Here is a 12,482-nt window from a genome sequence, read left to right on the forward strand (position 1 = left end):
TCAGTTCTTACTGACTCCACAAACTGGATTTTTTGTTTCATGTTTAACTTGAAGATTTCAGCCGACGGCGACTCATGTGACATCACTTGAGTGCGTGAAACCAGCAGAGTTTATCGCTCTCTCAATATCTATTAGGAGCTGCTGGTTTAGCTCAGACGGAGCAGCGGGTGCATAAAAGCTACAGTCCTGTAAATCTATAAATGGAATGCTAAATAAATCCTCAACATTGCCTCTTTAGAGACCATGACAGAAAAGACTCATCATTTCCGAGAACTCCTGATATAGTCACTGCCAATGGATGTACGTGTGACAGTTGGAGCACACAAAGTCCTGCCAGGTTGTTTCTTCTTGGTCTTGTATGCAGTGTTCCTCCACAGCACCTGTAAACAGACTTTGATGTGTAAAGTCGTTGGAGTTCCTCCTTAAAATAGCACCTTTAGTGTGCCAAACTCCCTGTTACCTTTGTGACTGCTCCACAAACACAACCCAAGCTTTGTTCTGGCGTCACAGTTGGTTGTTGTTTCAGTCTGACTACATTCTAGGTCAGCCTCCCCTCTGTCGCCGTGTGAGCTCGTCTCGTGGTTGTTTGGTCTTCTCCAGCGCGGAGCCTCAGCTGCCTGTAGTTCAGGTTTCTGCTGCAGCCTCCACACGTGATTAATCATGTGAAGTGGCGTAAAGCACAACACTGTCGGGACTGTGAGGGAGACCTAATGGAGTTGAAAATGGGATGTTTTGTTGTGATGCAATCCATTTTGTTCCACCTTCTCTGGCCTGCTTGCATGCCTGCTTCCTTTTCAACATGCCCTCAAACAGCACATTCCTCTTACAGTGCTACACACAGCATGTGAAGGCTGCTGTGTGTCTATTTAAAAAAAGAAAAAGAAAAGAAGATCCAAACTGAGAAAAAATCCAGCTGAGAAGTTTGGGCTTTTGTTTGTTGTAAAGACGAGTGTCTGTATTCGGTTCGCTCTGTCAGTTCTGCACTCATGCCCGTTTGAGCACACTCCTCTGCTCTTTAATGCGGGCTGTGTGGCCGCCGCAGCACAGTTCACTGGAGACTGGGGGTGAAAATCGTTTTCATTTTCCACTTTTAGGACTAATCCACTGATTTCAGGGTGGAAAATCAAGTAAAATGCATGTCCAGTGTGAACTCAATTTATTTGAATTTTTTTTTTTGCTGTGTGTGGCTGACCTGCTGTTCAGCCTCTCAGTGTCTCCCTCTGCAGCCGAGGGTTCGACATGAAACCTAATCAGCTGTATGACGTGTCAAAGGGGCTAAATGTGATAAAATGCCAGCAGCCGAGCAGATTAAATGAACAAGGTAATGAAGGTAATGAATGAGAGTGTTTCACACTGCAGAGTTTAATTAACCTCGTCTCTCAGCCGCTCCTCTGCACTGTAACACCTTCGTCTACCTATGGCTGCCCTCCTCCTTGTGTGCAGACCATCTGGGGCAATTTATCGAGTGGCCTTGAGTGCCAGGGGCAATTAATCCCACCTCCTGCCCCAAGGCCTTGTCCTGTGTCCCAGTCCTTTATCTCCATGTTGCTACGCTTCCCTGAGCACACTTCTTCTCCTGACCTACTCATCTCCCTCCTCCTCCTCCTCCTCTCTCCCTCATTTCTTTCCTCCTCTCGAACACCTGCGACCACACACAGCGAGCACATCCTCACCGTCAGCAGTCCCTGGCAGCTAAATATGCACACACATATCCACGCCTGAACAGATACTCTTGTCAGATTTGAAATGAAGCCCCAAGTATTCATACATAAACATACATACACACTCAGCCATATTCATCAGGACCCCCCGCTGCTCTTTCTTTTGCCTCCTTCCTTTCCCCATCGTTCATCTCGCTCAAACAAACCCCTGCTCATTGTTCAAATATTGACCGCCACATCCTGACAACTTTAATACACCTCGGCTGTCTCTCCGTCTCCCCATTCTCGTCTCTCGTCTCCTTCCCCTCAATCCAAGCTCACACACCATTCTGCCACAGCACTGCTACATCTTGTTAAAAAGAGTTAGTGAAGCTGAAAGGCCAATCACATTAACGCAGAGGGAGTGTCAAAAAAAGACCACAGAGAATATGGTAAAAGGGTCAAATCAAATGGACACTTCTCAGATTTTAATTGCAAATGCCTAATTGCTCCTATAATTATGAGTAATAAGACTCAGCCTGCGTGATCTTAAATGGATTGTGCCGCAATTACTCACCACTGTTGCCACTGGAGAAATATCGCCGTAGATTAGCGTTTAATCCCGGTGCCCAGGATCTCAGAAGTCTTTGAAGATGTGCGGCTGAATGTCCTCGCCCAGAGCCGCCGTGGAAGGCCCCGCCTCGGGTGACAGGCTGCAGCCATTTTGTACTGGAGAGCTCTAATCAGTCATGGTGGAGGAGAGAGGATTTATCCGGCAGCTCGGACTCGAGGATGATTAGATGTTCAGATGCAGTGAAGGAGGTTAGGGAATTTAGCCAGGACATGAATGTTACTGTTCCAGTTCTCTCTTTCTCTCTTTGATAAATGTCGTGTGAAGTCAGAGGAGCCAACCTTGAAACCTGCTTTCATTGCAAGCCAGCCCCCTTGCACATCAAAAGTCTGTGATTGCAATTACCAACATGTTTCAATCGCTGTAATCACTGCAGTTAAACTATTTAATAGCCTAAGGCCAAAATAAAACTTCCACACACTTGTCATCTTCAGAAGCTGAGCCGCCTGGACTCTTGTGAAACAGCTCAATTAAATTATGATCACCTGTCTCTGGTGCATACTGAACTGTATGAGGATCTAATGGCAAACTGTCTCTCTACCAGCCTCAGACCAGTCTGTCTCTCATTTTCAAAGTCTTCACCTTCTTTTTATGTTTGTAGCAGTCAGCAGCCTCCAGAGCTGAGACATTCAGCCGGAGGTGCTAAAAAACACTGCAGGTTCATGGGATGCACCGGCTGACCACGGGTCAGGAGTCGAACCACCGACCAAAGACTCTGCCTCTGGGGGGGTCGATTGTTCTACCAACATGCGCCCATCTTATAGATAGATAGATAGATAGATAGATAGATAGATAGATAGATAGATAGATAGATAGATAGATAGATAGATAGATAGATAGATAGATAGATAGATACTTTATTGATCCCGAGGGAAATTCAGGGCATCCAGTAGCAGTATACAGACAGGCAGGACACAAGACATTGGTTACAGTACAAAACATTGTTACAATACACACCCGCTGTCCCCCCTCCCCTCTCTATACAATAATCCCCCAAACAAGATTTAGCAGCCCCTATGTGAGAGCGTATTTAGTCAATCAAATACACAAATCTGTAAGCTACAATAACATGAGGGAATTTCATTCTGGTCACATTCACCTGCTTATGAATATGACCTGGTGTCTATTATTTTAGCCTTAATAAGTTTGCTTTTGTCAACCTTTCACTCAAACATGCTCACGTTTGGCAGCGTCCTGATGTTGAACTCAAATCTTGGAGAAAAAAAAAAAAAAAGGTCACTGACAAGCCAAAGGCTAACCTCACAGTGGCCACTTCAATTATTTATACCGTTTTCCGTTTGTACACGCCTTTTAAGGCAGTGACTGGTCAGGGACACCATGTACAATTGTTTCCTCTATCTTTAGAGACAGTCGCTCCTCTGTCTGAATAATTTTTCTCTGTCCGTGCTTAAGCACATTTTATCGACATCGGGCATTATCTCTGGCTGGTCATGGAGCTCCTTTCTTGGCTTTGTGTGGCATAAAGAGGGCCATCTGAGTCGGTGAGAGCAATCATTACCCGACATAGGCCTAACGGAGAGAAAGGAACTGGAGCTGAATGTGTGAGGCAGAGCCCGAGGGTTTGCTTTGACTCATACCCACCATCACATCCTTTTATACTAATCCATATTTAATTAGACTTTCCTTCAGTTCTCCCTCCTTTCTTATTTACCCTTCCTATGTTGTTTTAGGGTAGGCGGAGGGAAGGGAGGGCGCTGGGAGAAGGGAGCAAGGTTGACATGGGATTACTATTAATAAGCACTAGAGAAGAGGGAAGGTAGAGCTTGGCGAGGGCTCTGGGGATGTTGCTGCCTTTCGTTTCATTAATAGGATATTGTAATTCAAATAGCACTCATCAGCTCTACAACAATAACCCTGTGAAGTGTTGAAATTTCAATCAGTTTGTTGTTGTTGTTGTTGTGTTTGAAGTGTTATGCATAGACTACCCAGTGAGTGATGGCTTGCGTTATAAACTCTAATGAAGTGATGGATTTGTTCAGATCCTGCAGCTGATTGGTATTCATCAGGTGCTCTTGAAGCCTTTAGTGGAGATGATGTTCACAGAACTTTCCGCACCGTTAAGTTCAAATAAATGTCTTCGGTGTGCCGTCATCACAGGACGTCTCAGGATGACTGACTCTTCATCAGATCCATTATCAGAATCTGAGAGCTGCTCCGCTCATGGAACAATTGAATCTCGTGAGTCCATTAAAGTGTAGACCCCCCCCCCCCCCCCCAACACACACACACTTTTTTTTTTCTCTTCCCCCCATTTCTGATAATGAACATTTCAATCAGTGTGTTGCCTTTGGGAAGGATGAAGGGTGAAGGTCAATATACATTTCAGCAGTAATAATTAGATCCGTTATTAGTCTTTGCCACAGCTCTAGAGAGGAATGGTGCAAAAGGAGCAGCGTTGGCCGGGTGTTGACTTAATGTCACCCATCCATTTTGATTTCGCTCGGGTTGGCCTTCCAGGAGCTGGAAAATGGGAGGCTCATTCATCACTGGCTTTGTCTGGCTCTGGGCACAGATATGCATTCAGTCATAGCTGGAATGACAGGCACACCAACACTCAGTGTGGAGCAACAAAGGGCCGCACGCACACACACACGCACGCACACACACACGCACGCACACAGTGTAAAAATATTATTTCACATAACCTCTCACATTCATCACATACATAAAGTATACAGACACGTACCCACTTTCTGATCCGTCCATGTGTGTCAATCTCGTCGTCTGTCTGAGATTTTCGATTGATGGACTGACAGGAGCCCCGGCATCTGTATTCTGGCACCACATTTTGACACGAGTGAGCTTCAGCTGAATGTTCGAGACGTCTCATACATTTTAAAACGATCCTCCAACAATTTTTGTTTTTTCCCCCCCCATCCAGAAAGGAATCCCCATCGGACAGTTCTGCAAGGACTTCAACGAGAAAACCAAGGAACTGAAGGAGGGCATCCCTCTCCCCGTCAAGATCCATGTGAAGGTGCGTCGTTGTAGGTCTCTCTGTCCAATCCCTGACCTTTAAACGCATAGATCCGCCCTACCTCCTTCAATTGTGCTTAATTCCTCCAGCTGCATAACATAACCAGGGCACCTCCATTATTTATACTCTACCACCGAAGTAAGCTTTCCCATTTGCATGCATTAATGAAGCAATACCCAGAGGAACCAGGAGTCAAGAAGCATTAAGTGCAAGCAAGAAATGTGAATTACTTAAGAAAGAGATGTTATAAGCGTGTAGTATTTATTTATACAGCCACTTATTATTTGACTCCCCCCCACCACCTCTTTGTGTTGTTCCGAATCAGAAGTTGAGTCCTTTCTGCTGAACAACAGTGTAATGAGGTTTGTGATGCAAGGCGGGGGAAGCCCAATCCTTTTAACGGCGTGAATTAATTTTGACATGCAGGAACACCAGCAGCAGCTCTGCCAGCACATCTGGTGGCCTCAGTGCTGCCCATCGTTGCCATCTGCTGGTTGTTTTCAATGCCACGTCTGTTCAGTCTGTACTGAATGCGCTGTGTCAAAGAGTCCACGCAACATGTTTCTGAGGATAAAAGGAAGGTTTCTCTGCTCAGCTCTCACCCTTAACCTAAGGCTTGTCAAGAGCTTTGCAAACATTGCACAGAATCTTTCATCCCACTCTTCAAGGAGGTCTTGACTCTTTGGGAAATTCACTTGCTCGGCTTCTTGCAGAGTTAGATGAGAAAATCAATCTCATGTCCATGTATAAAGGAAGCAGCAGGAGCCGCGAGGCAATTAGCCGAGCATGAACACTTGAAACAGGAAACAGCTTGTCCGAGTAATAACAGCCTATCAGCACCTTACTGATTAACATTATGTCGCCCCTTTATTTAATCCATACACAAACAGAAGCCCAATAAGATTAAAGAGTCTACAGCCATGTAGCCGAGCACCTGGTTGAGGATGTCTTTGTCACAATGGCTTTTTCAGTCAAGTGCTAACGTCAACAAGCTGATCTGCTCACACCAACATAAGTGTCCGTGCTGTTGTTTGTGAAGCACTGAACATAAAGTACAGCTGAGGCATTTGTGGTCATTCTAAGATGAAAATAAGTGAAATCTGAAAGAAATAAAAAGCTCAAAACATAGTGTGGAGTTCTTTCGGTCATGTCCCGAGCTCATGATGACAAATGAAGGTTCATGAATAGATAGTAGGGCTAATCAAGCTTTGCCTTCTGGCTCAGTGACCTCTTAGAGTCCACTTGAGTCAGCCTCAAGTGGATTCTAAGAACTTCATTTCTGCGTGGACTTCATATTCCAACACGAAGGCTTAGAGCGTCGTACACATGCATGAAAGAGTCACATGATCACCAAAGTTCAACCTTGGGAAAACAAATGGCTGCACCAAAGTAATGTCAAATTACAAACGGGTGTTGACATATTTCACCCAGGACTAAAGTGGTGAAGCTAAAAAAAACTAGCAGCCAGATTCAGTAGCCACATACTGTTAAAACGATTTGCAAACAGGTTACTAGGCAACCATGTTATGTGCAGTTCAAGATAACACGATACAGACCTTTCATGTATAAGGTTTGAACAAACATATTTAGTTTAACTCTGGTTGGAGCACACTGGCTGTTTCCAAACCTAACCTTGAGCTCAGCAGAGGGTTGATTAACTAACTGTCAGAACAAAGGTGGATGTGATGTTTTGTTATTGCTTCATCGCAGCCCTTCCACTTTCACCCCCTCTTGTCTTTAAAATAACCCTGTTGCTGTAAATGTTTGTAGTCGTTCTTATTAAATGGCAGAGGAAACAACAGGGACCTATAGGACATTTTCAAAGGACAGCTTTTCCATAAATGGAGAAAAAATGTGTTTCCTCTGTAGAAAGGTCACTTCTGTTAGATAACATGACTCTGATGACAAATCACCTGCTCTGTAGTGTCTCCTCAGCCCAGCCTTCAGTCTATTGCCCCGTTTGTTTTATTGTTGTTTATTTTTTTTATGTGACAGGTAACGGATGATACAAAGTTCACTTCCGCTGATGATTTATTGATTAAATCTTCTGGTCAGATTTCATATAGAAAGCTTTGGACTGGTGAATAAATCTGAGTTAAAGAAAGGGGTCAACTTGGTGAGGCTGAGGAGATATTTTTACTCTGGTCCTGAGGGGAGGCTGAAAAGGGCAGGCGGATGGTTCTGCAGCAACACACTTTAAACATGTGGGGAGAAAAAAACAAGGGCTGGTGTTAATTCACTGTCAGTCTTTAAATAAACATTGTATTCTCTTCTTAAGCCTTTTATAACCTCTTTTACCCTTTTTTTACTGAGCTTTTTTTACTAGTTACTTTCAGTGCATTCATCAGCATTGTTTTTACTGTTTGGTTGTTCAAAGCTGTACAGTCGACAGATCAGCGACACACTGCAGATGAAGAAGAACAGGAGAGGAGGGAATTAGACTGTATTTAAATCTTTCTGCCTTACTGTGATAAACAGTGGGGCTGCTTATTTTGTGGCACAAATCATAAACAATATATTTTTATATTGATCACGATTGTTCATTAAACACAATTACTTATTGATGTGACAGCATCACATGCCTTTATCGAACTTAAACACGTAATTATTTTTTTCTCGGTTAGAGGTAGGACAGTCATTGAAAAGTTGAAACTTTTTGAAAAACAAATAGAGGCATGTAGACCCCCTGAACACTGTAAGCTATTAGCCGCAAGATAAAAAATAAATGAAGAAGGCGCTCCATGAATCTTAAGGATGAAAGGAAAAAAAGTGCTCCTGATTAATTGGGAACATAAATACTTTAGACGAAGGGGAATGATCTCAACCCCCCCCCCAAAAAAAAACCTGCTCGCTGTTTCACTCTTTCATTGAAGACACTGCATGTGAGCGGTCGATACTCATTTTCTTTAGCTTTAATCACGTAGCCCCAATTAAAAAGGCTTTTAACTTTTTGCTGTTTAATAAAGCAGCGCGGTTCATTATTTTAGAGGAGGAGCGTCTCCGTCCCCGTATTGAGGAGGTCCAAGCTCCAGTATAAAATACATTCTGCTGAAGAGTGTAACCACGCAGGAACACTTTTTAACTCCAGTCTGTAGAGCTGAATAGAAGAATAGAACTATTACAATATATTCAAATATATATAATATGAATAAAATACTGTGCAACTTTTTTTTTTTTTAACTATTTCAGTTTTAATAATTATCCACCATATTTTTTACTGGGACACTGCCCTGTATTTCTCAGCCTATCTACTAACACTAGTGCTTATAGCACCATCCACCTGTCTTACTTATAGTAAGTGAGTGTAAGTCCAATCCAAGCGTTTGATTAATAAGCTTCAAGCATCAGTGAGAGGAGATCATCCTTCAGTTAAAGCTGTGAAACAGATAGAATTAATACGGATGCCTCTCATATTTGAAGACATCATAAGTAGATGAATAACTTGTCTGCTTGTCACATGTCTCACCTTCATTCAGCCTAAACATTCATTTATAACTGCTCCAGCTCTACTGAAAGCTGATGTATTACATCAGACTAATACATTTTAAAACGCTCTGTGATTCCAGATTCAACAATCTGTCTCAGTATTGGACGGATATTTGACAACAGTGTCAGAAAGTTGCATCCAATAACATGCATCTAGATTTGAAGGTTTATTTGCTATTTTTTACATTTAGCGTTTGAAAGTTTGTGGGTGAAATATATTAAATCATTCATTCAGTTAAAAAAACAAGATGAGTCTTCATTCTCTGCAAGATTTATATTCCTCACATTACAATTGTTTTTTATAATGATTTGCTTTGTGCTGAACTTAGTTTTTTCTTTTACCATTTTTTGGAAGTGAATATTTGTTTATGTAAAGGAGGAGAAGTGTTAACAGTTCTTTGATGCTTTAAAGCGACTCAACAACCCAAGTTAGCACGGTGTCTTCCTCACACATTGTCTCGTCTTCGTTGACTTTTTACAAGCAAGTATGCAAGCTAGGGAGCCAATCAGTCATGTTACTAAAGATAAAAACTAAGAGACTTCAAAAAACTTTTAAAAAATCTTCTTAAAGCAGTGGTCTCTTATTATTCCATGAAAATCGCATGTTCTTTTGCCCACCTTTGTTCACAGCTTCTCATTTTGTGTCTCGTGTGTCCTCAGCCGGACAGAACCTATGACCTAAAGATCGGACAGCCCACGGTATCGTACTTCCTGAAACAGGCGGCGGGCATCGCAAAAGGAGCCAGCAAGACGGGTGAGTTGTGCTGCTGCCGCTCTGATGTTTCTGCTCAGATTTCCCCCTGCTGAGCCCATCCTGTAACAGACACACGTCTCTCCTTGGACTCTGTTTTGAGCCGGCCTCTGATTGATGTAATATTCATGACGTGGGAAACGGCAGCAGCGATGAGAAGTGGCAAAGGTGGTATGTTTAAAAAAAAAAAAAAAAAGAAGAAGAGAGAATTATGGACTACTCCCTTTTATATCTATCAATCAATCAATCAATCAATCAATCTTTATTTGTATAGTGTCAATTCATAACAGGCGTTATCTCGAGACACTTTACAAGAGCAGGTAAAGGACCTTACTGTTTGTCTGTTAACATTAACAAAAGAGCAGGTAACAAGACCATGCTCATTGTTATGTTTACAAAAAGCAGGTAAAGGACCTTACTGATGGCTATATTACAAGAGCCCAGCTTAATCCGTCATAGCGTGGCAAGAAAAAACGTCCTTTTAACAGGCAGAAATCTTCAGCAGACCCGGGCTCATGACGGAACAGCCGTCTGCTAAACTGTGCCGGGCTTGAAAATGGGATGGGGGAGATGGGACAAGATGCAGAAAGAAGAATAGGATAGGATAGGTTTGGGGAGGGGGGGGGGGTTGTTTGGGCAGGCCATCCTCACCAACAGTCCCGAGGAACCTAAGAGAGCTCAGGAGCTCCCAGAAAATGGAGAGGTTAGAATATAAAGATAGTGACAAGCAGTAATAAGATATGAAAGCTGTTCGCCCGAGCCATCTCACGCCTCGTTTCAACTGTTGCCTCCTGAAAACCAGCCCAACACCATCTTCAGCGCACGCACGCACGCACGCGCACACACACACACACACTTTGTCCTCTTTGGTTCCCAACTTTTTCTTGTTTATTTACTGAATTTGTGTGTGTGTGTATGTGTGTGTGTATGTGTGTGTGTATGTGTGTATGTGTGTGCAGGCCATGAGACAGCTGGAAAAGTGTCTGTGAGGGCCGTGTATGAGATCGCTCAGGTGAAATCTCAGGACGAGTGCTTCAAACAGAGGAACTTCTCTCTGGAGAATGTCGTCAAAAGCATCATCGGCTCTGCACGCTCGCTGGGCATCGAGATTGTCAACCAGTAAGTTCACATTCTGTGCTTATTCCACGTCTTACCCACGGTACATGAACAGTGTTTGTATATGCACACCATTAGTGTTGATTCAATTGGATTCATAAAGGTTATTATTTTGGCATGTTTTGTTTTGACACAAGGACCCAGGTTGTCACAGACATAAAACCTCATACGCGTCCCTGCAGAGTTTTAAAGAAGAAAATCCTCTCTGTGTCATCCTCAAATGCAGTAATGCCTCCTAATGGCCAGATGTGGTCAGATTAGACAACAAAGAAGTGTAAAACTAAGAACTCATATGGAAGCATTACTTATAAAATCAAACGCATCTAAATAAACCAGTGTTGTAAAAAAAAAAGTCAGTAAGCAGGGTCAAAAGTTGAATGTACTTTTCATGCTTTAGTTTTCGTTCTGTCTCCTTCATAGTCCTATTTATACAACGCTTTGATCAACTTAAGTATCACATATGACACTTTGACCTCTTTGAATACAACGAAACCAATGTAACCAGTAACTTGATCAGACAGAGAGACGCTTCTTCTATTGAGCTTTAAGGTTCCAAACCAGCTCCTTACGGCTCTAAAATGCTCAGGTCAGTTCAATTGAAGGTATTCGACTATTCTGATGTTTTCATGACCTTTTCCTATAAAATTGTATTTTTAAAAAACAGTCACATTTTTACAATTTATTAAACATCCAGTAAAACTAAGTATACATCTGCTATATATTCTGCCTTCTTATATAGGGTATTGTAGGAATGGGCTGAACTACTTGCTTTTCATCTTCAGATCGACATGTTTTCATGCTTGCTCTCTCAGATTTTTGTAATTTAAAGCGAGAATGGTATTTATCATCAAGTAATGTTTCACGTTTGGTATACTCGCATAATCACACCACCAGTGGTGTGTCCTTAGGGATGTCTGGGGCGATTAACCTCGTCAAGTCCTACCCTAAAATGCTATTCCTTGTTAGGTTATTTCCACTAACAGAGACGGGAGTTATCTTAAACTCACTTGGTGCCAGCCCTGCATATATACCTGTGAGACACCCAAAATAAAAAAAACAACCTGCAATCAACTTCAACCTGCTGAACCTTTCCTTCTCTATTTAGAGATATTTACCTTCCCAGGATCTCTTTCTCTCTCTCTCACTTAGAAGTTAACATGTCTTGCGGCTGTAGAGCGTTATGATTAATTGAGAGTACTGTTAGTGGAGAAATGGATATCTGTGCCTCATCTAAAATGAATTTTTCTCTGGAATGATTGTTGAACACTGCTGCAGTGTGGGGAGTCGAACTAGAGGATGTTACTTTTTGAGACGGTGGGGCTGAAAACCTACTGTGTGTTCAAAGTTAGTGTTTCAGGAAGCTGGAAGGTTTTTGCTTCTTACAGATAAACCTTCATCCTGTAAAATATCCATGTTTCCACTGAAAATACGACTGTGTTTATCATTCACAATTTCCCCCCTTGATGATTTTAAAATCCCAAACTGGATATGAAAGTTCTGTTTATTCTTCACAGCAGGTTTTGTGATTTACGTAACATAATTCAAAGTTCTGGTTTACTAAATATACTTTTCCTCCTCTTTCACTCTGCCCCCCCCCCCCCCCCCCCCTCAGTCTCCCAGCTGATGAGTACAAAGTCTTCATGGAGCAGAGGGAGGAGAAATTGAAAGCTGATGCAGCAGCAGCCGCAGCAGCAGCTGCAGCTGAATCTTTGGCAGGAAAAAAGAAATGAAGACTTGCAGCATCTCTTATTTACCCTCCCATTCCTTGTCATTTTTATAGACTCTATACATGAAACACATTCATCCAAACCCTGTTAATTCTGTGTCTCTGATCTGAATAAACAGAAAGTTATTATGTGA

At 42.5% G+C, this 12,482-nt stretch overlaps 1 protein-coding gene across 3 annotated transcripts in view; it reads left to right on the forward strand.

Moving 5' to 3' along the window:
• The window catches only part of mrpl11 (mitochondrial ribosomal protein L11), a 39,090-nt gene extending 26,608 nt beyond the window's left edge, over positions 1-12,482 (forward strand). For all 3 annotated transcript variants that reach the window (XM_079353017.1, XM_079353018.1, XM_079353019.1), the window contains 4 exons: positions 5,174-5,269; positions 9,416-9,509; positions 10,466-10,625; positions 12,235-12,482. In XM_079353017.1, coding sequence (XP_079209143.1) covers positions 5,174-5,269; positions 9,416-9,509; positions 10,466-10,625; positions 12,235-12,352 — 468 coding nt within the window. In that variant the 3' untranslated portion in view covers positions 12,353-12,482. The remainder of the gene's footprint in view (positions 1-5,173; positions 5,270-9,415; positions 9,510-10,465; positions 10,626-12,234) is intronic.

Source organism: Symphodus melops, assembly GCF_947650265.1.
Source record: "Symphodus melops genome assembly, chromosome: 9".
Lineage (NCBI taxonomy): Eukaryota > Metazoa > Chordata > Actinopteri > Labriformes > Labridae > Symphodus > Symphodus melops.